At 39.8% G+C, this 25,155-nt stretch overlaps 1 protein-coding gene across 1 annotated transcript in view; it reads right to left on the bottom strand.

Annotated features, from left to right (window-relative positions):
• The window catches only part of taok3a (TAO kinase 3a), a 63,719-nt gene that overhangs the window by 27,370 nt on the left and 11,194 nt on the right, over window positions 1–25,155 (bottom strand). Inside the window, exons 2-4 of the mRNA XM_087176862.1 lie at window positions 11,811–11,938; window positions 3,712–3,951; window positions 660–731 (exon numbers count right to left, since the gene is read on the bottom strand). Of these exons, the coding sequence (XP_087032988.1) occupies window positions 660–731; window positions 3,712–3,843 (204 nt within the window). The 5' untranslated portion in view covers window positions 3,844–3,951; window positions 11,811–11,938. The remainder of the gene's footprint in view (window positions 1–659; window positions 732–3,711; window positions 3,952–11,810; window positions 11,939–25,155) is intronic.

The raw sequence follows: 25,155 nt of genomic DNA, 5'->3' as shown, positions 1-25,155 counted from the left end.
TAGCACTGCACCAACATAAATACTGAACAGTAATAAAATACACAAAATTGAAACTAGTTAGAAAAAGTCTGACAATGTCAAACCAGAGTCCTCTCACAAAACCATCATTCACAGGTTTATAAAAAGAAAGTTTACTAAACCACAGAGATGTGGGCTGAAGTTCAGCTCTGGTGGAAGCAGTGATCACAGAGGACGTCTTCTGAAATACACTTCTGCCTTGCGCCTAAAATCTTTCCAGTGGTTTGCTTGAGGGAGGCACATGTTTGTTCTAATTTTTGCATCTGGTGGTGACTAATTACTTTTACATTATTTTTTGTTCTTTTAGGGTAACTAGCCACCACAAATAAGACATCTTACAATCTCACAAGGTAGTGTTAAAGTTTTATATGAAACAGCAGTGATATACTGCTTTTGCATTTTGAGCACTTGCTCTCTTTCTTCTACATTTGTGTCTAAGCATGTGAGATAAATACCATCTTACCACAGACTGAACAAATGCCTTGAACTTGAGCTTTTTTTGTGATATGGTTCAAAGACACACGCACCAAATTGTAGTGGTGCATCCACAGAGGCACCTTGGTTTTTGAGTACAAAGTTTGGTGTGTTGGTTGTCATTATGTTCCTGTGCGTGTGTGTGTGTGTGTGTGTGTTTTTCTTACTTCGGTAGTCTGCTTGCCATTATATGACATCTTTTTGATGGCCACCACCTCGTTGGAGTAAGAGTTACGTGCCTGAAAGATTTAAAATGGAAGAGGTCAGCTCCCACAAACACTTGTGCAGTAATCCTCCCACAAGGCATCACAGGACAAGCTCCATAAAAAGAGGCTTGCATCAATAAGTTAGAAACACGGACACACATTGATATAACACACTGCATAAAAAAGGGATTTCACTGTTGTACTTAAAGATCCTGATGCTTGATTAACCAGGGAAACTAGTGGTTCTGTTATGTTAAATCCAAACACTAATTTTCATCACAGACACATCATAGAGAGCTAGTGAAATGAAAGTATTCTATATACAAATAACAGCTTTTTTCAAACATCACATGCAGCACTGAACTATATTACAACAGAATGATACAGTAGCAAACAGATTCTGTAAATTGAAAATAAATTAGTTTTCACTGGACAGTAACTTGTGTATTGCTTGAAGGGTGACTCAGAGGTGAGCCAGATAAATCCTATGCGAACAAAACGTAATGCATGCAAAAAGCAATGCATTTACAACAGGGTGATATGGAAGTAACAGATTCTCTCATTTGAATTAAAACAAATTTGCGCCTGATCAAAACACTCAACGATGTCATTAGGAGAAGCCTGTAGGTAAGTGCTGCATGTACACTGTGTTTGAGTTTTCTGTGCACATTCACATGCCCATGTCAAACCTGTGATGTTAACCTCTGAGACATCTGACCTCAGGGAAAGCTGCGCTGCGGCTCAGCCTTATCTCGGCTTCATCTCACTTACAAATAAATGGGAATTTCATGTTGAGAGTCAAATGGAATTAGAGTAACAGCAGGCAAGAGTATCCCCATTTGACTTTTTTCAGATTCATTTGATCCCTATGATTGCCTGTCAGTGCATGCATAATAGCCATTCCCTTTGGCGTAGTGTATAGATAGATGGCAATAGAGAGGAGAAAAAAAAAACATGGAACGTTGAAATATTGAAATACATTCAGGCTAATTGTCATTGCAGAAGAAAGGGGGTGTATCAATAATTACAATGGACTAATTCATTCAACACACACTACAGTAGTGTGTGTTCAAAGCCCTGGGTGATGGGCCTGTGTATTCAACAGAGGGAATTCCCCTTGTTCTCCTCTATAATGGAGTTCCTCCTTAGTCTTCCAATGCATTAACTATGAATGCACATACAATTGCACCAATTTATTTGACTATGCATGCATGTGTGGGAATAACCGTGAGAATACTCATGCATTTCCAGAGGTAGTCACTGCACCCTTCTATCATGCAATTAACCTGTTTCCATCTTATGCACTATTAGTACTGCAGACATTTATACTTAAATATTAGACAGTCCATCAAAGTATGTGTGTTCATGAGTTTCTTGGGGTGTTCAGAGATTTCTCCCAACAGCGGGTTATATGAAAGGCCATAATTTCCACTGGGAATGGGGGCTACACTTATAATTTCACTTTGATTTTTTTTTTCTGTCTATAAATTGATAAAAATGTTGACAGGCTCAAGTAAGTCACCATCAATTATTACAGTGTGCTCAAAGCAATAAGCTTAAGGAGCAGCAGCGAGTTATTTGCAGACCTTTGTGCCCTGGGTTTTGCTTCTTGGGCTACGTGCAGGATACCCTATTTCTGGATGGAGGTTATTGACACTAAGAGAGAAGAGTACTTCACCTTCCCTGAATGTTTTTAGGCTGAAAAAAAAAAAAAATGTCATCAATATTTTATTTATAGTTAATATTCTCCAAAAGGATGCTACATCAATCAAAGATAAGGCAATGAAACAGAAAATTTAATTTCCCCATATATTTCTGTTATACTAGCTAGACCAGTCATTTCAGTATCTAAATAAAACGACTACATCTTTATCCAGGAAAAAAAACAAACAAATGATCGGAACACATTTCACTAAAACTGCTCTGGCTAACAGCTAAAGCTAACAGTGTACCAGTTGTAATGCAGACAGCATAAGTGTGTCAGTGAGCACAGCACTGGCATCAGGGCAGGATTTAGACACACACTGGAGCCTGTTAGCCAGACGGACATGGGTACCAGGGCTACTAGTGATGTATTGGGGCTTTGTGTGTGTGTGTGTGTGTGTGTGTGTGTGTGTGTGTGTGTAACTGACATGGGATAGAAGGGGATAGTAAAACCCTTGCAGCCAAGAAAATCCTGCCCCACAATTGACGGCTTCTCTGTTTTTCTATACCAAGAGAACAGCTGTCTTAGGAGGGAGGGAGGAGGCTTATGGCCCCCAGCCCCAGCATCTGGAGGGGGGCAGAGGAGAATAGAGAAGAGGAACGGAGAGGAGAAGAGAAGAAATAAGAGAGAGCAGAGAGATGCTTTCAACCTCCCTCCACGCAGCTTTAGAATCAAAGGCTTGATGAGTAATTAGTGATGATGAGATTAATGAGAAAGGCTACAGAGAAAGTGCTGAGAGGGGATCCATCTCCACTTAATTGTATTCAAAGAGCAATAATGCAGCAGGCTACACTAACATCATGTGTAAAAATCAGCAAATCGATACATGAATTATAAATTAGTATGTATGGTAACTAGTTAATACATAACATCAAAGCTATAGTCACGTACTAATAATCAGGTAGAAGTGTATTGCTCCGTGGTCATACTACTTTTTTGATCCACCGTTCACATGGTGTCTTTCTTTCTGAACTATAAAACTCTGCTGAATAAATTCCAATAAAGCCAATAATTCAAATAAATGATTCCTACAATCCAATAACTTTTCAGTGCCTTCAAGGTCCAGTCATAATTGAAAACCTTTGAAACAAAAAGATATTGTGGATTCTGAAGCAAATGCCTGAGAAAAACTATTTGTATTCCAAGATTGTCATTAGAAATATCCTGATGATATGACAATGACAATGACAATGACAACAACTTGATCTTTTCCAAGGATCTCTTCAAAATTACAGAGGACACTTATGGCGCGACTTATTTCCAGTTGAAAGGATTTCCTTCAATCTGCGTTTGTGAATTGGCACTTACAAAGTAGACAGCACCAAAGCTGCCATGTCCGATCTCGTGCAGGTCACAGAAGACGTCCTCGGGGTCATCTTTGAAGAAGAGGTCGGCCAGCTCAGGGTCCTTCGGCACTCCTTTCCGTGTGGATGACGGCATTATTGGCTGGACATGGGCTAGGCGCCAGGGACCACGCTCACATACACACTGCTGCTGCTGCTACCGCCACCAGATGTCAAGGATGGACCCGGCATTGGCCAGCTAGACCTGGGAAATTTAACAGAGAAAAAGACAAACAATGAGCTGACATTTTTAATGTGGTGGACTGCACTGAACAACATGATCACTTTTCTTTTCCTCAGGCTAACTAAATAAATCCTCCTCAATTTAATCTAAACATTTACTTGTTGCTAGAAAACTTAACACATCACTTCCTGTGTGAAAGCAAATATTAAAACTTTTAAGAACAAGAACTATTAATATAATCAGTGTCAAACTAGTAACATGCACACTATTGCATTACATTACACTGACACACATACACATACATACACACACACACGGTTTGTAATTGATACTCAGGAACATCCAGGCATTGTTTGATCTAATGTTACTTTCGAAGACTATCCACATTCGTGCGTGTGTGAGTGAGTGTGTGTGTGTGTGTGTGTGTGTGTGTGCATGCCTTTGCAGTTGTGCATCTCATGGACAACTGATAGGTGATAAGACAGGAAAAAAGACAGTCATATGATCATGGCTAACTGACTAGTCCTGCTGCTCATCCTAGTCACAGTCACACTTGATCATGTAAACATGAGCGAGCACGCACGCACACACACACACACACACACACACACACACACTTGACAGCTGAAGCTGAGTCACTGATGCACCATTTCCACACATGCACACGGTGTAACAGTTGCCTGTGTGCGTGCAGACACACACACAAACACTGAACGCTTTATATCACAAGGCTACAGCCAGGCTGTGAAGCGTGTACGCATCCTGGACACCCTGCTCCAGTTAGCTTCGCTGCACATGCAACACACACACATGCACACAGTCGCACACTATCTCTCTCATGCCCGTTTCTCTCTCTTTTTTTTTTTTTTTTTTTACCATGAAATCTCTGTGCACATCAGCCAGATGCAGCAAGCAAATCTGGCTCCAAAGGCCAGCCCCACACAGAGCAAGCTGACATACAGGCAGAGGCAGCAAGACACACAGGCACCCAGGCCAAGACACTAAGCATCAGCATCATCCTAATCCCATGCTCTTAAAAGGGATCTAAGCCATAACACCCACTCCAAAAATATCATCCTTAAAGGCAAAGTCCTGCACCCTCTCTTCCATGGAACCAGATGCACAAAGATGGCAGCCTCAAGGCTTTGGGGGGCATTACATTAGGTACAGTATGGGAATAATTCATTCAGGAACTTTAATGGGGATGTCCAAATGTCAATCTCAACACGTTGCATTATGTTTGGTGAAATTCAACTAATTATAGCTTTCCATTGATTTTCTTTCATACAAAATGGCTAACTTCACCAAAAAGTTGCAAAATACAAGAGGTGAACAACATCTAAAGTTTGAAAGTGGCCTCAAGGTTCGGCATCATCAATAATTTAACAGAAAAACACATGGCTCAAGGCAGCTCAAAGTCTGTGCTCATATGTTCAAGGCCTATGTCAAGAGACGCTGATTATGTGCTACACTGTAGAGTCGGAGGAAAGAGGTGTGTCATCATTTAGGTTATAATTTTGTAAACAGCTGAGTTCCCAAGGCTTTTGGATAACAGTGAAACAATGTTGAGCATTGACGTTGTGACTGTATAACTGGATAATTGGATTTATTTCTTGTCAAATTAGTTTACCAAAAGGAGGTCAGTAGTGTGCTGGCCAAGAAAACCTTAACAAATAGACACATCTGGCCACTCGTAACCTTCTGTATATTGAAAACACTCCTGAAGCACCGTGCCAGCCTCCTACTATCTCCAAAGCTGTTATAACATCTCAGCATTTGGGATGGCAGCTAGTTGTACTGCAGCCTGACTAAAGTCAATTTCATGCCATTAAGCTTTGATTTCTCTCTAGGAATGGTCAAGGAACATACTTGGAAACAACCACAGGTTGTCACATAAACAAGAGGCAAGGTTTCAGTTTACCTGCTTACTTAATATGAAAGATCACATTTGCAGGCGAACATGCTTATTGCCTTAAGGCATCTGTTGGTTGTAGATGCTTTTCTGAGAGACATGAAACCCTCGACTGAGACCTCCATGCCTTTGACAGAGGTGTGACGAATAATCATTGAGCTACAGAGCACAGTATAGAAATGAAACTGTATGCATACGACCTTTAGACTACAGATTTATTTTTCGACACAGCTCGTGGTTTTTTTTTACTTTACTTGAATATTTCCATTTTATACTACCTCATACTTCAACTCCACTCCACTACAGTTACTTTTCAGGTTAACATTGTTCATACAAAACATATGAGTTTAGAAATGATGATGTATTGTTATAGATGAAAAAGTATATGAAGCAATTCAATTTAGTTCCACGTTCACCAACTGCAACATTAAAACACTGCTCATGTAAATAATAATCATCCAATAATACTGGAACACCGACAGGAACCATTCTGCATTATAATACTTTTACCTTTAATACTGTAAGTACATTTTACTGCCAATAAGTCTGTACTTTTACTTCTGAAAGATTTTAAATACAGGACCTTTACTTGTAATGTTTTCAGTGTAGTAGTTTTACTTCTACTTTTATTTTTACAGAAATAAAATATAATATATTAATATGAATATGAAAAAATGCAGCAATCTCCACATTTGAGAGGCTGGAACCAAAGAATATTTGATTAAAAGATTAGCAAAATAGTTGCCAACTAATTTAATGATAAATTAATTAAATAATCATTTTAGCTTTACATGACACCAACGTGATTGTCTGCTTTTTCGCTAAATTAGGCAGTGCAAAAAGAATCATAAAGATCATGCGTGCTTGTGTGGGTTGTTACCTGTATTTTTTTCCTGTGTGTTTCAGTGTGTGCACTTGCATTTTATATCTGTCTACCTACAATATGAACTTGCGTGTGTCCATGTGTTTTAGCAAATCTGTGTGTGTGTGTGTGTGTGTGTCTGTGTGTCTCCTAGTTGCATCAGCACTGTCCTGCTTGAGCGCGCCAGATAGATACTGAAATAAAGTCTGACAACTCCCATATCAACCCTATACCCATCAAAAACACACCCACAGCATGTACACATACACACACACATAATATGACAATGCTGCTTTCACTAATAGAAAATGAGACGGGAATGAAAATGTTGCAAAATAATACAGGAAAAACAAAAAGTGGGGAATGAAAGAGTAAGAAATTTGGACGGAGAGATAGAGAGAAGATCTGACAGACAGATAGAAAGGGACACTGACCCACTAATAGCAAGCAAGCAGCTTCACCCCTGTGATACAGCTTTGAAAGCAGATCTAACCACATCGATGGAGAGTTGGTAGATGAGTAAAAGACAGATAGAAATGGAGCAAATGAACACTGAAGTCATGTGATCACTCTAGAGACTGCACACCTCCCTCTCACCCTCTTTTCCACTCTTCCTCCTCCTCCTCTTCCTCCTCTCTTAAGATGTGTGAAGTGATGCAATGTGGCAACAACAGGTTGTAACACAGGGGACTTGGTAAAGCTGTTACTAGTCCTGCAAAGCCCAGTGTTTGGACAGTTAGCTCTGTGTGTGTGTGTGTGTGTGTGTGTGTGTGTGTGTGTGTCTACTGTGGATCTATGAATGGTATTGTGCTGAGAGAGAGAGCTGATTAGGCAAATGGCTTAGACAGATTAAATGCTTCGTGTGTGAGTGTGAATTCTTTGCTACATGTGCACAACTACACACCACTGCATGACACTGTACTTATATGTAGGTGTGCATTAGTGTATATGTTCAAGGATACCACACACTTCGCATGCATACACTGATGTCTGAGTAAATTAGATGTCGTGTGTGTGGGTTACTGTGGGGGTACGTAATGGGGATAAAAGGTTTGCTATATACAATAAACTATATGTCATAAAAAAATTATATGTAGAAGAGATTATACGGTTTATGCTAATCTAGTCTGGACTAGACACATATACACACACACACACACACACACACACACACACACACACACGCACACACACACACAACCACTCAAAGCACTGAAGAATTCATTCAACCATCTTTGAAGAACAAAAAGGATTTTGCGTTGAAAGTCTTGACAATTAATATCTAAAAGTTTTGACAATTTGTGGATCAAGAAATTTAGACACATAACATGAAGTTAGTGTTTTCCCTACATTTTATTCTGGCAGCATTGAAAACGAAAACTTCAAGAGCGACTCAACTCCACTATTTCACACCTGCCACTGCTATTCATTTTTATGTTAGTTAACAAAATCTAATAACACATAAACACAAGATCTATAGAACTTATTCTGGGACTCCTCCAGTGGTTATACCTGTACATGCAACACATGCTGGCATACACATGTTAACTGTAGGCCAGAGTTCAACATGCATACACAATAAAACACATGAGCAGAGACACACAACCAAACATATACACCCTCCCACCCCCCAGGCCTCTTGTTGGTGTTGCTATGACTAATTGATGTACCAACATGTTGTTGTAGGTCTAAGTCTGTCAGGCTGGTGGATATGGCTCTACTATATACCATGTGCTGCAACAGTCATATTTAAATGGGACACCACATTGTCTGCTCTTTGCCAACTATATACAAGAATAAGATATAAATGCTACAAACAAAAAGACTGGTCCACAAATACAAGGTAGAGCCTCAGTACTGAATTCTTTTGATACATTTTCAGAGGGAATTAGACAGAGCCACAGTGCGCCAGTGGATTGGGAAAAAGTTAAGTTCAGTCACACACCTGAAAACATGGTTGAATGTGAAATGTTTCACAACACAAGACCACATCCACCTTGACTGACAAGTTGTGCAAAGATATTGTGAAGATTTAAGAAAAAAATTATTTAAAATAACCAACGGATGGTTGGATGTGCATCATTTTTGCAAGTGCAAAATCACAAGAATTAACAGGGATGGTACATACAAGAAATAATGTACAAGATAAAGTTCGATGGAAAACAACTTGACAGAAATTCCAGGTTTCCTCTACACTCAGACTTGCAGTGTTCTCTCTTACATACTCCACTCTTAAACATTTTGTCTTCAATTCTCTTTGTAACTGCCCTCTCTATCAATTTCTTTAAAGAGAAAAGCTTTGACAAGGAAGATCACATGAATTTCTTATCATTCATTTTACTCTGTTTCCTGGGTTTGTCAATATTCAACATAAAGTCTGTGTGTCTGTTTATGTATACTGTATGAAAACGCATATATGCCTGTGAAAGTAAAGTGGTTGTGAAAATGTGCTCATTTTGTATATACACATGTACATAGGGTGTGTCAAAATAAATTGTTGTCATGCCATTGGGAGCACATGAGTGTCCATATGTGTGTGTGTGTATGTGCGTGTAGCCAGGGGGTTTAGCGGCTTACTGGCCCCCCTCCCGGCTTTAGGCAGGAACAGGAATTAGACAGACTGTGGGAATTCTTACTGGGATTCAAATCACCAGCTCTAATCAGAAACGGAAAAAAAGAACTGGTAAATCTGCTAAACTGCGCATTGAGACATCGTGTGAGGATAATGTGTTTGTGCGCGTGCACGTGTGTTCATGTTCATGTAAGACCGAAGGAATAAAAATTACGTAATGATCCCATTCCCCTTAATTTTGTATAATAACATTACAGAGAGCGAGCTAAGAGCTTTGGAGTTCAGTATGTTTTTCTGTGAAGGTGCGCATGTACATATGAGTGAGCAAGGAAGCCTGAATCATACACTCACTCAGGAAAAAATGAAAATCACTGCACTTCAGTAATTGTGCCTAATAAAAACTTAAAGAGTCGGTAGAGCCTCACATCTCACCAGAGTGCAAAGTCCCTGGAGAGTACCATATGCGTATGTGTGACGTGTACAAGCGTGTGTGTGCGTGCCTTCTGCACGACATTAAATGGGTCAGCCTCGTTATGAATAATATAGAAGCCTATTCAAATGCACAACGCAGGGTTGTATGATGATGACTAGCCAATTCAAGGGGCCAACTGTGATAGGGTTGTTTCTTATCAATGGAAAATCAGAGAGTGGCTTTTCCTCCAGTGAACTGCATGCTCCGAGTCCATACACATGGCCATGCATGGACAGACTGTATGTATTCATGCGTGCATACACACTGACACAACCTCAGTGTCTCTATAGATTAATACAAATGTCAATCCTCCAGACTACACCTTTGTGGACTTCAGTCACTGAACAGTATCCACATTCACAATTTGTGCAGGATGCATGAAGAGTTTGGTTTAAGGGAGTAAAACTGAGATATGCCTACACTGCAAAATTTTATATACACAGTAAACCTTCCCATTACATTGAATAGGTGAGTATTACAATGCTATTATTATTATTCGATCTGAAACCCTCAGATCGAGATCTTAAGGCCTTCGTTTAATCATCAGCAGAATTACTTTATGCCACAAGGGCCACTGTTTTTTTATTTCTTTTTTAATGTACTAACAATGAGATGACAGCTGACCGTAACCTGACAGCAAATGGGGGTGGACAAAAGTTCATTCTCTATTTGTCAGTGTTAGCAGAACTGTACAACACTCTTAGAATCATATCATGACCTTAACAGGAATACAACAGCACTGCTAATTGTCAGACGAGGCTTCTATGCAACTACAGAGAGAGGAAGATGTCAAGCCAGCATATTTTGTATACATCTTCAGTTCCCTAAAAAGAGGCCTTATCAGGTATATAAGTGAAAACACCAATATGGGTCAATCCGGAACCATGGTCTTCAAGCCACCACAAGGCTTATTGTTGACTTTACTGTACAGCCTGAGCCAGTCTTAACTTCACTCTGCCCTCATGTTCACTAGTCTGCAAGTGAGGAGAAGTTGAGACATTTGAAATCATCCCTCATCTTGCCTGAAGTATTGTTCTGTAACCCAAATTCTTCCCCTCTACCACACCCGATACCCTTGAGCTCTCTTCCCACTCAGGGTGTGACTCAGCAGCAAGATTTGCCCACGGCACAGAATGTACACACACGCCTGACTTTTCTCCTGAATCCAATGATTGGTGTTGGCTCTCTGTGCCATGATGATAAGTTGACAGAAGGATTTACATTATTGCCCAATTCACAAAAGACTCCAAACCACAGATGAACCTCAGGCTTCCTTCAGTCACTATAGCTTTAAGATGCCTGAGCAGGAAAACCTTTCAGAGAAAGATTTCCAAACAAAGTAAAGAAAAGACATGCAGTAATTTAGAAATTGTTGTTTAAAAAGAATCTAATAAAAATCAACATTTTAAGGCTACCTTCATCTACCACGTTTAACTGCAATATTTACATTTTATTCATCTGAAAAACACAAACACAAAATACACGCAAAATACAACAAGTGTAACATGTTTGATACTGCCAACCATAAAAGTGGTCTGCGCTATGATGCTTCCGGTTAAAAATAAAACATGAAACCTCCAACAGTTAGACTGCAGCGATACTCACACAGGAACTCACACGTGTATGTACACATAGACAACTTGAGAAAGTTATGGTATAGGCCAGAGAAGCTTTACCTCCTCCCAGAGTCAGCTTTAATCCAGTGAGACAGATGCTTGGTTGTATATCAATGCATTCATTACAAGGCAAACAAGACCCAGTTTAGAAGTTGGCTGGCCTGCGCTGGCTGTCTAACTGCAACATGAGACACACACACACACACACACACACACACACACACACACACACACACACACACACACACACACACACACGTTATTGAGACAAGTCAATAAATGACCTGTAAAGCCTGTCAGACAAACACTTGGTTAACTTATGTGAATGGTGGACGTTATAATAAAATTAAAGACATTGTTTGTTTTTGTTTTTTTATCGCTACATAATGAAAAAACACACATGATGGGGTGCCCTGAAAAACAAATGAGCAAAAAGTCAAACCAACCGGTAGGAAATGTGTAAAGAGGGTGTCCAACTAGCCTCTGTCTCCCTCTTTCTCCTTTTCTCTCTCCTCAGATCAAGTCCAGAGTTGACTTCTTGGCGACTTTCCTCATGACTGGATTAAGACTGTACCTGAGAAACGACAGAGGAAGAAACAAAAGAAAGGTGATGGTTGGATTGAGATTAAATGAATACATTTAAATTAAAAAGAAAACAAAATTTGTGTCTGTGATAATGTGACTGGAGCTGAAATGGTAAGTGGATTAATTGATTAGTGGATAAATAGAATATTAACTGGCACTCAGTTATTATCTTCTTGACAAGTTCTGGATCACAGCAATGAGTCCTTCTTTTATCAGCTTCAGGAAAGATGACAAAATAACCTCAATTTGTAGAGGTATTGTCACTAACAGTATCATCAGTGTGGGATAAAGGCTGTTGGGTATCTCAGTCAGGTGGTAATAATACACTGTTCATAGTGCTTAAGTCTTAAAATGCTGCAAGTATCACTTTATTTAGTACATGATAGCAAGATAGGAACCATCTCGATCTTGTTTGATTTTCTACATCTGCTTGAGCATATTCAAGCTCACAGGTGAACCCAATGGCTCATCGCAGAATGCATAGGGCATACAGTATCTCAAACCAAATGTCTTGGCATTTGAAACAAGGGTAGTACCTCCTGTTTCAGGCTGAACAGATCCTTTCTCCCTCTTTCAAATAGGTGAGTTCAAGGACACTACACACAGCGCTGAGGACAAACACAACATTTTACACACCCACGAGCAAGCACAAATACAATATTTTGCTTTCACACACACACACACACACACACACACACACACACACACACACACACACACACACACACACACACACCAAATCCAAGTGAGCTGTTCTGACAGCAGAACGCTGCCAGCTACTGGACTGTGTTTCATTATGACAAGCAGGTGGTGCAGCATTCACAGCATTACCACTGAACACAACCTGACCCTGTACCATACACATCAGATTTACATAGCCGGCACACAACAAAACCAACTGTTGTCTACAAGTAGCCTAACAGTCAGGAAGTACAGTAGATCCATTATTCATTACATAAATGACCCTGTGACCTTTGGTTTGAGCCACTTAATTCCTCTGTGGAATCAAATTGGAACAATTCCTTTTACTCTTCTTTTCTACTTTCTTCTTCTCTACCATTTTTCACCCTGCTCTTGCCTTATTGGTTTCAACCCTCCAAACCTCTCTTTTTGATCGTGCCGAGCAGCAGATTGGGTGCTCAGAGGAACCGCATTCAATAATAAAAGAAGAGAGGATGGAGGGATGAGAGAAGAGGGATAAAAATGTATTGTGCCCCTACCGAGTGTCCCTGAATGATTTATAACACAAACTGACGCTTGCATGAGCCTCTGGGAAAGTTGTGGCTGCACTTCTCCTCCTCCTCGCTCACTCCACCCTGCTTGGCATTTGTGACCAACCAACAACAGAAAGACATAAATAGATAGAAAGAGTGAGAAAATAGTGCAAGGGTGAGACTGTGTTTGTATGTCTTTACTCAAGTCCATCTTCAAGAGGCCTTTAAATGGAATTTATTTTAAAGATACAATCTCAACCCATACTACCTTCAAGGCTGCAACTAATGATTATTTTCCTTCTCTATTAATTTGCCAATTTTCTTGATTACTTTATTTCTTGTTGTGTTTTTAAATTGTCAGTCAATAGTGAAAAAAGGTCCCATCACAACTTTCCAGAGCCCAAGGGGACACCTTCAAATGTCTTATTTTGTCATCTGGATCTACAGTCCAAGACCCCATCGATAGTCAGTTTACAATGATATAAAACCGAGAAATGCATCAAGTTTTGGGTTTTTGTTGGAATGCCATAAAAGATAAGTCTCTTTCACTCCTTAAAAGTGTAAACACACCCTGTACAGACCAGGAATAAATAAATAACTACTTGATTTGGAGCAGTAACATAAGATTGTTTGCTAATGTTTTGCAGTAAACATAAAAATATGCCTTTTTCCAGCTGAGCAAATGCTTTGCAGTAGCTCAACAATGTTGTTTCTAAGGGACATAACAATAGTAACTATTATTAAACCTTAATATTTTGCTAGGTAGGTAAGAATTTAAATTTTCTGTTTTAGAAATACTGTACAGACTGTATGCACACTTGCTGTGAGAGGGACAAAAGCAGAAACAAAGGCCACATTAAATAAATAAATCAAGGTCAACTGGTGTGGTGGCCTGGTGGTTATGAGGTATACCAAATACTCTAGTGAATTCAGAGTGTGTCTATCGGTGTGTGTGTTTGAGGAATACACCAGGTTACAAAGGTCAGGGGGCCAGCTGAGGCATGGCATTTGTTAAAACACAAAGAAAAAGTGAGAGAGAAAAAAAATTGTCAAAGAGGCACAGAGGATCTGATAGTGTCAAAGAGTAATGATGTGAAATGAGATGATGAGAGAGAAAAAGAAGAAGAGTGGGATGGAGGAAAGCAATGAGGGATATCCACTTGACTACTTTGTGATCTCTAAGCCTTGCTTCCATATTTTTTGGTTAATAAGAAGCACAAAGTTTAAGAGCATAATAGTATTTGTGTCATTATGCTATACTTGAGAGACGTGTGGTCACCTCTGTGAGGCCAGATCATTGTAGTGAAGTCTTACTTCCTCAATGGCCTATATGGTTAAGATCAGGCAATGTAGGCTCCAACACCCTGACAGGCTTCCTGAACAAGTTTGTTGATACACTGGCTACTGATCAAAATCCTGATACCCAACTCCTACTTTCCCTTCCTCCTCTTACATGACACACGCTGTGAAATGAATCACAAATCCTGAGTCACAAGCCTTCAATTTCGAAGGCACAATTTGGCCAAGCAAACTGTTCGGACCTGTATCGCATTTCTGTTTTCGGGCAAAACAATCCAATAGAACAGTTTTCAGAGGGATCGATCAAACAATTGATCAAGGATGGCTGTGATATCAAGTATCAAACATGGAGTTTGGCCAAGTCCAGGCCTCTTTCTGTTTCAGTTTTTCACATATAGACTTCATGAAATGATGACCTGACTTCCTGGATGGAAACCTAGGGAATTCTGTGTTGAGGGTGTGAATCCCCCTTCATCAGCAGCCTTTAAAGTTGAGCAAGTCACCAAACAAACAACTGCTCTCAGAAAAATAGCTCACGACCCATCAGTAGATTAAACACGTTAAACTGACTAGCTCTTAGATGTAAATATATTTTGTGAATCTGAATTAATGCGCACACTTAAAGCACTACAAAAATACCAGTTATAATGCTTAATCTGTCTTTATAATAACTTTGAGCCCTGATGTGCCTGAATTTAATAAATGATAATGAGACTCAAGTGTGCATAAATTCAACACTTGATGATTTGCACAGTGACTGATGATGACTAAGGTGGGTTTTTGATGAGTCATGCCGGAGGTAATCATATGTCCCATAGTGAAATACTGCTTTAAATAAAGCTGAGACAACCAAATATGAGACCATTTCCACAATATACAAAATTCTCCCAGGATGAAAATAAACTAATCCAGTGAGATAGAAAGAAACTAAACATTATGTCCTGATTATCCTGCCAGGGCAGCATGGTGTGGATTTTTATAGCAGTGACTCATTTTCACAGAGTGAAGAATACACACACAAACACACACACGCACACGCACACACACACACACACACACACACACACACACACACACACACACACTTGAAGCTCTAAAGCAGGATTTGGAGACTTCGGGGCAGCTCTCATCTCAGGAGCTTAGTGACACTATTGAGACATGCATGCTTACAAACACACACATACACACACCCACACTAAAGACTGTTACCTTCTCAGATTAGCTTCAAGGCTAATGCCAACATAAATGTGGGTGTTGGTGGATTGAGGGACAAATACGAGACAAATAAGTGGCCTATCCACCAACTTAAAACCCCGGGCCAACTCTAAATCTGCAGTTTATTTGAAGCGATTTCCTCTTGTTGCCTTAAAGCAAGAACAGCCCAAAACCTCACAGTGGCTACTCTACTTGTGTAGTGGATGTTCAAAAGTTGAAGTTGACACCATTGACCTTTTACAGACCTTGAATTTTCCATCTTGCTAGAGCACTCTGAGGAAGAGCTGGATCAGAGATGAGCTTGTGGGCCTTTCAATCTTGACCTTAACTACTGCAGAGACAACAAATGTAATAAGTATCTTTATTAACAATTTATGTCTTTCCTAGTACAAGATGGATAAAATATGAGCGTGGAGGACTTTTGAGCAGTGATCTTGCCCTTCACAAAAATTACTGCCCTTGAACAAGTGGCTGCACAGTGCAAATTCCTGTGTAGCATACTCTTTTAGAGCATAGAAGAAGAATTGATATCTGTGAGAACTGTTTTATCCAAGAGTGAAGTGATAAAGTTTATTAATAAATTATGTGGTACCAGATGAGTGCAAAGACTCACAGACTCTCCAATGACAGATCTAGTATTTGAGGTAGTATCAGAGGCATGTCCGACACTAGTATCGGTAAAGGAAAGACTCTAAATAACATTGGGGTCTCTTGGAAGCTGAGTGGTCAAGATGAATAGCATGTAACCACAACATCCATGGACAAATGGTGGACTAAGAACACCAGATATGCTGTTGTCTTAATAAAATAAACTATAAATGCTGAGACAGTTCAACTAGAAAGATCCAAAACTGTTTTTGCGCAGCCAAACAGGGCTGGACAGAAATGAAGTAGCACAGACAGACAGCCTAACTGGGTGGCTGGTGTATCAATGGACATAACTGTCATCAAAACAAATTTAAAACAGTTAAAAGCTTTCAACCTTTAAACCATCATTCAATCAAAGTGCACAGTGCAACAACCATTCCCTCAGCAGACAAGTCCATTAAAGTAGATTAACTCAATAGTGCCAAGCCAAATCATTCACACTTCCACACTAAGCAGAAGACAGCAGCCCCAGTTTTCGCCCTAAAGCTTTAGGTCAACATCAATCTTAATCTCCATATTGATGTTGAAAAGCCAGTTGTAATGATGCAGACTTTCAGGGCATCATATAATGGGAACAGCACACGCACAACCACGACACATGAAAGCCTTCACACGTGAGAAAACTTTTCACACCATTTTTCCCCCCTAGCACATGTCCACATAGAGGATCTGGGTGAAAGTGGCAGCTATGCAATTTTAAGCTAGCCAAGGGCATTTGTGAGGTATCTGGGAGTAGCTAGGGGCTGTGGGGGAAAGAAAAATCTTATGGAGCGTTGGAATCAGTCAGTATCTGTCAGTATATAAACTTTTAATTACCCTTTTCTGTAACTATATTTGAAGAGAATTATCTGGTTTAGAGTTAAAGCGATTAGTCGATTAATCAATGAGTTGATAGAAAATTAATTGCCATCTTATGATAATTGATTGGGCAAAAATACATTTCTTTTGTGTGCCCACCAAAGCAGAATTTTTTACTACTTTTACTGACTAAACATTTAATCAACTCATAAAATAATTCATTAACTAATTATTTTATACGTACTTACTAAACTAATTAGTGGATTCCTCCTTAAAACCTCAAAGCAATAAATGAAACCCTAAAACATTACTAACAGTTTCCTTTGGGAGTCTGCAAGGGTGCAGTTATGTGGCTTTCACACGGATCATGATAATGTTACGCTTCACAAAAATTAAGTCATTCAGATAAATTGCAATGGGAAAGCAGCATTTATCTCAGTGTCCTGATAATGTCCTTACAATTCCAGCAATTCCAGCAAACTTAGAGAGTGTGCACATGGATCTCTTTGAAAAAATTATTTCAAGGACCTAAAAGTTCAGAGGAAACAGACAACCCTTGACCACTGGACAAGACCTTGTAATTATTTTCAGTTGCTTTGGAAAACTCTCTCTCCAAAAAGCTATGAAAGTCTTCTCTCCCACTGTGGAGGCTTGTAAAGAAAAAAAATTTCACAGTAGCTAAACCTCACCAAATATAGAGTGAAGACAGAGATCTCTTCTTCTGTATTGAGGGCAAGCATTGGGCAAACATGCTATCTGAAAAAGCCATCAGTTAAAGTATTACCTGTTTGCCTTCTGCATTGGATACATCTGAACATGTCTGAAAGGGTAATAAAAGATACAGATATTCACACATACACACAGCATTGGTCACACAACCTCTGCTGCACAAAAACCATCCCTCATTCAGTGTGGAAGCTTTTATAGAGCAATCCCATGAATCCAGAGGGGTCGGTGTGTGTGTCCGTCCCTCCGGAGCGAAGCCTGGAGTTTTCTCTATTAAAGCCATTCATCCTCTCTGGCAACTATCAGCGCTAGCGCCTTTTCAGCTCAGTGTCGTTTTCAACCTGGTCAATAGTGTGTGTGGTCTACTATCTAGCTTTTTCTAAACCCACACAGTCTTTTACACACACACACACAAAATCAATCTCCACACTGTCTTTTCCAAACCCCTCCCCCTTAAATAAATACGAACACATACACACACACACACACACACACACACACACACACACACACACACACACTGAAGGAAACAAGCAAACACACTAAGTGCAGTGTCACAGAGCGCCGTCACCAGGCTGTTAAATTATTCAACAGTCCCTCACAGACAATTTTGCACATCAGAGAAAGTGAGGGAGGAGGAGCAGGGGGTTGTTCATGGGTACCACTAGCGAGGATTGAGTGTTATAAAGATCAACAGGTTACACACACACACACACACACACACACACACACACACACACACACACACACACACACACACACACACACACACACATGCACATAACAGGAATGAGAGCTGAAGAGCAGAGCAGCACCTCTATCTATGGAAGCTGCAATTTAACCAAACCAGAGAATCGGATCCTATTTCATGTTTGCAGTGAGAATATTACACATTCTTTTACTGGGCATACCCTGTAATCCACTATAACCACAGACTTAACAGTCATTGTTTTAGCCTTTCTACTGTTGTTTTTTTGAGGGGCGTTGGAGTGCTCCACGGACCTGCCAAGGTGACGCCCAAGAATAGCCACAGATACACATACACAAAGACATGTAAACACATGTCTCACATTTTTAATTTTAGCTTACTTTGTTTTTCAACCACACAGTATTTCAGGCACTTGATGAGGAGCTTTTTTTTTATTTTACCTGGGTGACTTTACAGAAGCATGTACAAACAGAACAAGTGGAACCACCCTCTTTATAAAAACACATAATAACTTTGATAAATATTCAACTTGTATTGATTACATACATTTCTTGTGGAAACAGACTGTTAAGAGTTGGGAAAAAGAAGACTGGGATACACCTTGTGCACCTGGACAAAAAGCTGTAAAGAGCAGAGTAAATTAACTGAACCTTGACCCCAAACACCTGCACACCTTTATGGCTCAGATGAAGTGTATGTGTTTCAGTTTTTATGTGTTAATTCATCGAGTATTTAAGATCTTGTAAAAAAAAAAAGGACCCATACAATTTTATATAATGCTGCTTTGAGAGTTTAATAATGCCAAGACCCCTTCAACTAAAACTGAAGATTTGCTTCCTATTTTTTGTTTAAATATTTATTTCTGAAAAATCTGATTTTGAGATCTAAATCAGAATCGAAAAATAATGTGCTGACACTGGTATCAGTATCAAAAACCATTTGACTCATAGCCAAACCTACAGTTTAATATTTTCAATCACTTTCCAATTACTTTGCTGCACCATGTGTCTTTGTGACATGCCTTCAGTGAAACACATGTCTAAATACGGGAGTTTCATGTTTATATAATTTTCTTTTCTCTCAGGAAATCATTTTGGTCAAACTCTATTTTTCCAAAACCCTTGTAGGCCCAGCACAGTACCAGTTCATTATTTTAAAAGCCTGACTCCACAAGCACCACCTCCTCTAAGCTGACTCACTAAACAAACAGCAACATGCCCATGTTGGATTTTATGCAAATTATGTCTGAAAACCATTCAACTAATATGAAGCAATTTGCAGAGACTGTGCATGTGCAGGTTAGCCACTGTCCCCAGGAGAATTTGAGATATATAAAAAAAATGTATATAAAATAACACTACAATCACCCCAGGGCTCACACTAACCTAGATCTTTTATTTCCAACTTGGACAAAAACGATCCTACATTACCTTGGGTTCTGGTTGTGTGTCAGTAACAGTATGTACAGTCTGAGTATGTGAAAGGACACTTCTCCATAAGAGTATATAGGCAGAGTTTTTAGGACAAGTATGACTCTGTGTGTGCTAATAATGCATCTCTGGATTAAAATGAGAGAAAGGGACAAAGGTCACGAGCAGAGGATGACAAAGAAAGAGAGAGACAAAGAGAAAAAGGGAGAAAGGTAGACAGTACATGACTTAACAAAAGGGGGAAAAGGTTGAGACTGATGAATTTCCATCCATCATAATCACTGATGGAGACATGTAAACATTTACTGTAGAGGAAACAATACAGGTGAGGAAGTGTACAGCAACAGGGAGATTTTATCCCAGTGGTTTCCCAACGTTGGCCTGTGCACTTGTGAACCTGCATGTCATTTGTCCAAGCACTGAACACCACAAAATAAAACACCAATGCCTTTACTTAGTAGTTCGTTTGACATGCGACTTCATGTGTCTGTTACTTTGCTTGCTGGCTCAATGACATGTGTTACTAGAAAATCACTAGAAAATCAAACCATCAGTAATGTGATTCATTACACCTGTGCATAACACCATAACAAGTGAGAATATTTGCCATAACAAAGAATGATCAACTGAAATGTCCTTCTAAGGTGGAACACATGAATATCTGCAAAGCAAAACAACACAGAGGATTGCAAGTGAAAACACAACAGCTGTCAGTAGGAGTTTTGTCCTTCGTGGGAAGTGTTCCATACAAGACAATCATTATTGCATTATTGTTCTACTGATATTGCCATCTTGAGGAAGAATTCAACAACAAGTACAAGTTGTTTACTTAAGGATAATCTTCACCTCTGTAGGAATGGATAAAATCAAACCTGAAGAAAACAAGAATTTCATCAACAATTACACCCAAATAAGCCCATGTTCAATTTGTCGCAGTTGAGCAATATGAAATTCTAACATCATGTGTGAACACTTAAGCCCCAGAAGAGGTGACTAAATTTAATTTAAGGGTGGGCAACTATTACATTGCATGTTACTTGAATTTTGTTTGGATTATGTAACCAAGCAGGATGCTACAAAGTTCCTACTGAAAACATTTTCGAGGTGTCTTGATCACATTGCAATTTGAAGCAACCAAGATTCAATCACCTATCACCGCTCATACAATCTCCAAGAAAAACCAATACAATTATTGCAGATGCAATTCTTGTTATCATCAGAAAGTCAGATAAAAAAATCTATGTGGCAACACATTCGTTGACAAGCACAACCCCTTTGCCTCAAAAGCTTTTGTTCCACCTTTAGATTTACTATGGCCTGTTCAGGTGGTGGCCCTGCTGGCTAATGAGCCCATATCAGTTGTTAATGTCAGGGTTGGGTGACTGGAGACCAGTCAATCAGAGGGTTAACAGAGTGTAATCTGTAAAGCATTGGCCCACACACAACCCAAATTTAATCCATAAAGCTGACCCAAGGTCACCAGGTTCAACAGAGAATCTGTCAGGATCTGTCTACACCAGCTCAGTTTCATGACGCCCACATTCACTCCAAAATGAAAACGTTCTCTGTGCTCACACTGCTGGTGATAAAGGATTTAGTATATACAATTCACAGCATCAACGTCTATGCACTAATTTTACAATGAAACTTCCCCACTTGGAACATTAGCTAATTCAAAAGTTGTAAGTATTCACCAACTAAAGGCACACATAATGTGCATAGCTAATAAGAAAGATCTAGCATTTCAACAAGGGCAAAATCTAAACTACAGATATTGCAGATATCTACAGGGAAAAGAAAAAAAGAAAAACATGAAATTTTAGACTCTTTTCCCACCGGGACTTTTGCATGCTTACACCATAACAGCATAATCAAAAATAGCACAGTCACATGAACAAAGCAAATTATTATCTCAGCTGGAGTATGATCTGAGGGAAATTCAATCTAAAAAAAGGTATTTACATGGATTTAAATTTGTGGCTGTTAAGGTTACACAAAATATGACAAACCTGGTATTATGCTCTATTACTGACAGTGTGTTTTCCAATACAAACAAACACAGTTCATAGGACACATCGGGGGTGGGGGTAGGGGTTACCAAGTAGGAGGATATGACTAACGTCTAGAGAGGCTTGGATACAGATGCTGGTGGACAAATAACACTCAAGGGGCATGAAGAACTTAAAAGAAGAGTGATCATCTCTTTTCTATCCATCTTCCAACACTTCAAGCAATCCTTAGAAAACAAGACACACACACACACACACACACACACACACACACACACACACACACACACACACACACACACACAAATTTCTCTATGGATTAACGGACCACAACCTCCATTACTCCTTTACTGTCTTTACTCACACCCATTCCCTGTGCTTCATCACTTTTATACCTATTTAGTTTAAATTTCTATTTTCTTTCTAGTCATAATTTCCACAAAAAAAATAGAAAAATCATTTGTAGACTTAAGATGTCATTTGGCGTTCATGTGCTTGAAGGATTTATTTAAAATGTCCTACAGGTTTATGTTGCAGAGGAATATAAATACAGACAAATAAGATTAGATTCCTGTTGTTGATTCACAGAGGACAGATAGCAATTAAGAGTAAATGTCAATTAGGTTCAGTCACTGAGGTCTTGACCTTTCGGCGCCGAGTTATTATTGACCCTTGGGTAACATATTGGGCTGCCGTTGGTGCAAAAATGGTGTGAAAGCGAAAGACAGGCCATTCGATGAGTGCTGGTGTTTTCATCAATGTGTGTAACACTCACTGCCACTGGTCACACCAGGCTCAGCTGGGACTTTGTGACTAGATTGGCCATATTGACTAGGCAATAACCCAGGGCCTGTTTATGACACTATCAATTCCCAGCTGTATTGATTTTCATTGTGGCTGCAAAAATACTCTTCAGTTGCACACCCAAACACATGACATGACTGCTGTGGCATCACACATGCACACACAAAAAAAACACAAAACATGTAATCGTTTTATGAAGATCTATGTTTTGTGCAACAATAAACAAATATTCAAGTGCATATGCACATAAACTCATAAATGGTGGTATGGCAGAGAGTATAGCAGTGAAAATGAAGAGTTTGGGGCTGTTTGACATCAAGGCCACATGTCAGCCAATACAGATTAACTATGATTTGCACACACTGTGTCATGAATGAGTTTTGAGCCCCTCAAAAGCTCTTTTTACATGTGTGTCTTAGAGAAGACTCATGCTGAGAGAGTCCTAGTTGTGTCTCTGACACCACAGTAACAAGTGTCGATGGTCAAATGCCTACACTAGCTCGTGACTCATCCTGCTGCTGTAGCCCCATTCTGCTTTCCCACAAGGCCATGCAAAATACATGAGAGTACAACAGAGTTTGAGTGTATGAGAGAAAATGTGCAAACACACATAAGGCTTGGCACATGTACACAGCCATACACATACATGAAGTGCTATAGTCATTTAATCATCGCATTGACACACACACATACATAGGGACTTCTTCTTGTGGAAGTACACACCAGATGATCTAGTTTCAGCTGCAAGTGTGTGTGTGTGTGTGTGTGTGTGTGTGTGTGTGTGTGTTTGTGTGTGTGTGTGTGTGTGTGTGGGGCTGAGCGTAGAGTGAAGCGCTACTCTAAAGCCCAACAGGATTTTCCAATCAAGAGCAGCAGAAAGATTAATAGAGGCCTATTGGATGCTCTGTAGTGAAAGCTGTGCAAAAGAGAAATTGTTATAGTGAGTAGGACATGCAGCTGCCACTTGCTGGGTTTTTTTCATAATGAAATATTAAAGAGACTCAAATTAACAGACAGGTTGAGCTGTATTAGCTGGAGTGTGAGTGATGCTCTAGTGCGGTAAATGGCAAAGCTATCAAGCCATCACTGTGGTTGTACGTGTCCAGATATCTTTCCAAATAAGATGAGTGAATCAGGTTTCCCCTCATTCTGTGATCTCGTGCAAAAGCCTGAGAACTAAGATTTTGATCCTTCGCTTAAAGAAATCTTTTCAACTGGCTTATTTCCCAAATCTGTCACCCAAGTTTTGCACAGTTCAGAGCAATACTGACTGCCCCTCCAGACAAAGCCAAAGCATTGAACACAAGTCTATTCTAAATCTTCCAAACAGCTCAGTGAATGGATTGATCCATGTAAGACGTCTATGCTGTGTGAATGAGACGCCCTCTCTGACTTTCTTGAAGCCCATGTTCTTGGAGGGAAAACGATGATGTCATGCAGTCATTCGCCAGGGCCTCACGGGGTGGCGGGGGATGTTGTGATTCACGGTTATACATTTATGGCCAGGACTCCCACAGCTGTCAGCTTCATAACAGACTGAACAAAAATGTCCTGCAACCATTAGTGTATCATGGAGCCTTATTGGTGCTGCTATCATTACTGGTGTTTTTATTAATTACACTATTACACCTATATGTATTACTGTTATTATTATTATTATCATTATAACTATCAGTCTGATAGTGCTTGAATGCAACAGTACAGCTGTTCCAGCTCTGTCTTTCCTATTTACCCCATTTCTCTCCTCTCAACCAAACCGATCGGCGCAGACGGCTGCCCACCCTGAGTCCGCTTCTGTTGGACGTCGCTCCCTGTTAAAAGGGAGTTTTTCTCTTCACTGTCACCAAGTGATTGCTCTATAATATTGTAAGGTCTTGACCTTACTCTGTAAAATGCCCTGAGATAATGTTTGTGGCACTATATAAAGAAAATTGAATTGAACTCAATCGCATTTCCTGACTTTCATTTGAAGAGAAGGCGGGTGGGGGTTTGTTGTGTCAGAGTCTGCCAAGTGTTTCCAGACAAACACCACAAACTTTGCGTTATACACTGAATGCTCACATGACACAGTGCCCCTGTTGTTCTCATTTGATCAGTGTGGTAGAAGAGCCGTTAGTGTGTCAAGTCAAAACGGAAACGTCTTGATCATCACAGCACATCAGCTGAGAAGTGCCTGAGAATTTGGTGTGTAATTTGACAAATCAGGCTATAATGCCTCAATGGATGCCACACAGAAGGAGAAGCCTAAGCATGCTAACCTACAACCTTCCTTCCCTCCTTTGCCTAAAAACGAAAAGAGAATGATCAGCCAAAATGAAAGAGAAAGACAGGGGGAGGAAATTAAGCAGAGGAAA

Source organism: Seriola lalandi, unplaced genomic scaffold (assembly GCF_002814215.2).
Source record: "Seriola lalandi dorsalis isolate HSWRI2012SDOR001 ecotype SW California unplaced genomic scaffold, Sedor1 jcf7180002054572, whole genome shotgun sequence".
NCBI classification, from domain to species: Eukaryota; Metazoa; Chordata; class Actinopteri; order Carangiformes; family Carangidae; genus Seriola; species Seriola lalandi.
Note: the sequence above shows the minus strand (reverse complement) of the source record. Positions and strands in the feature narration are given on the sequence as shown.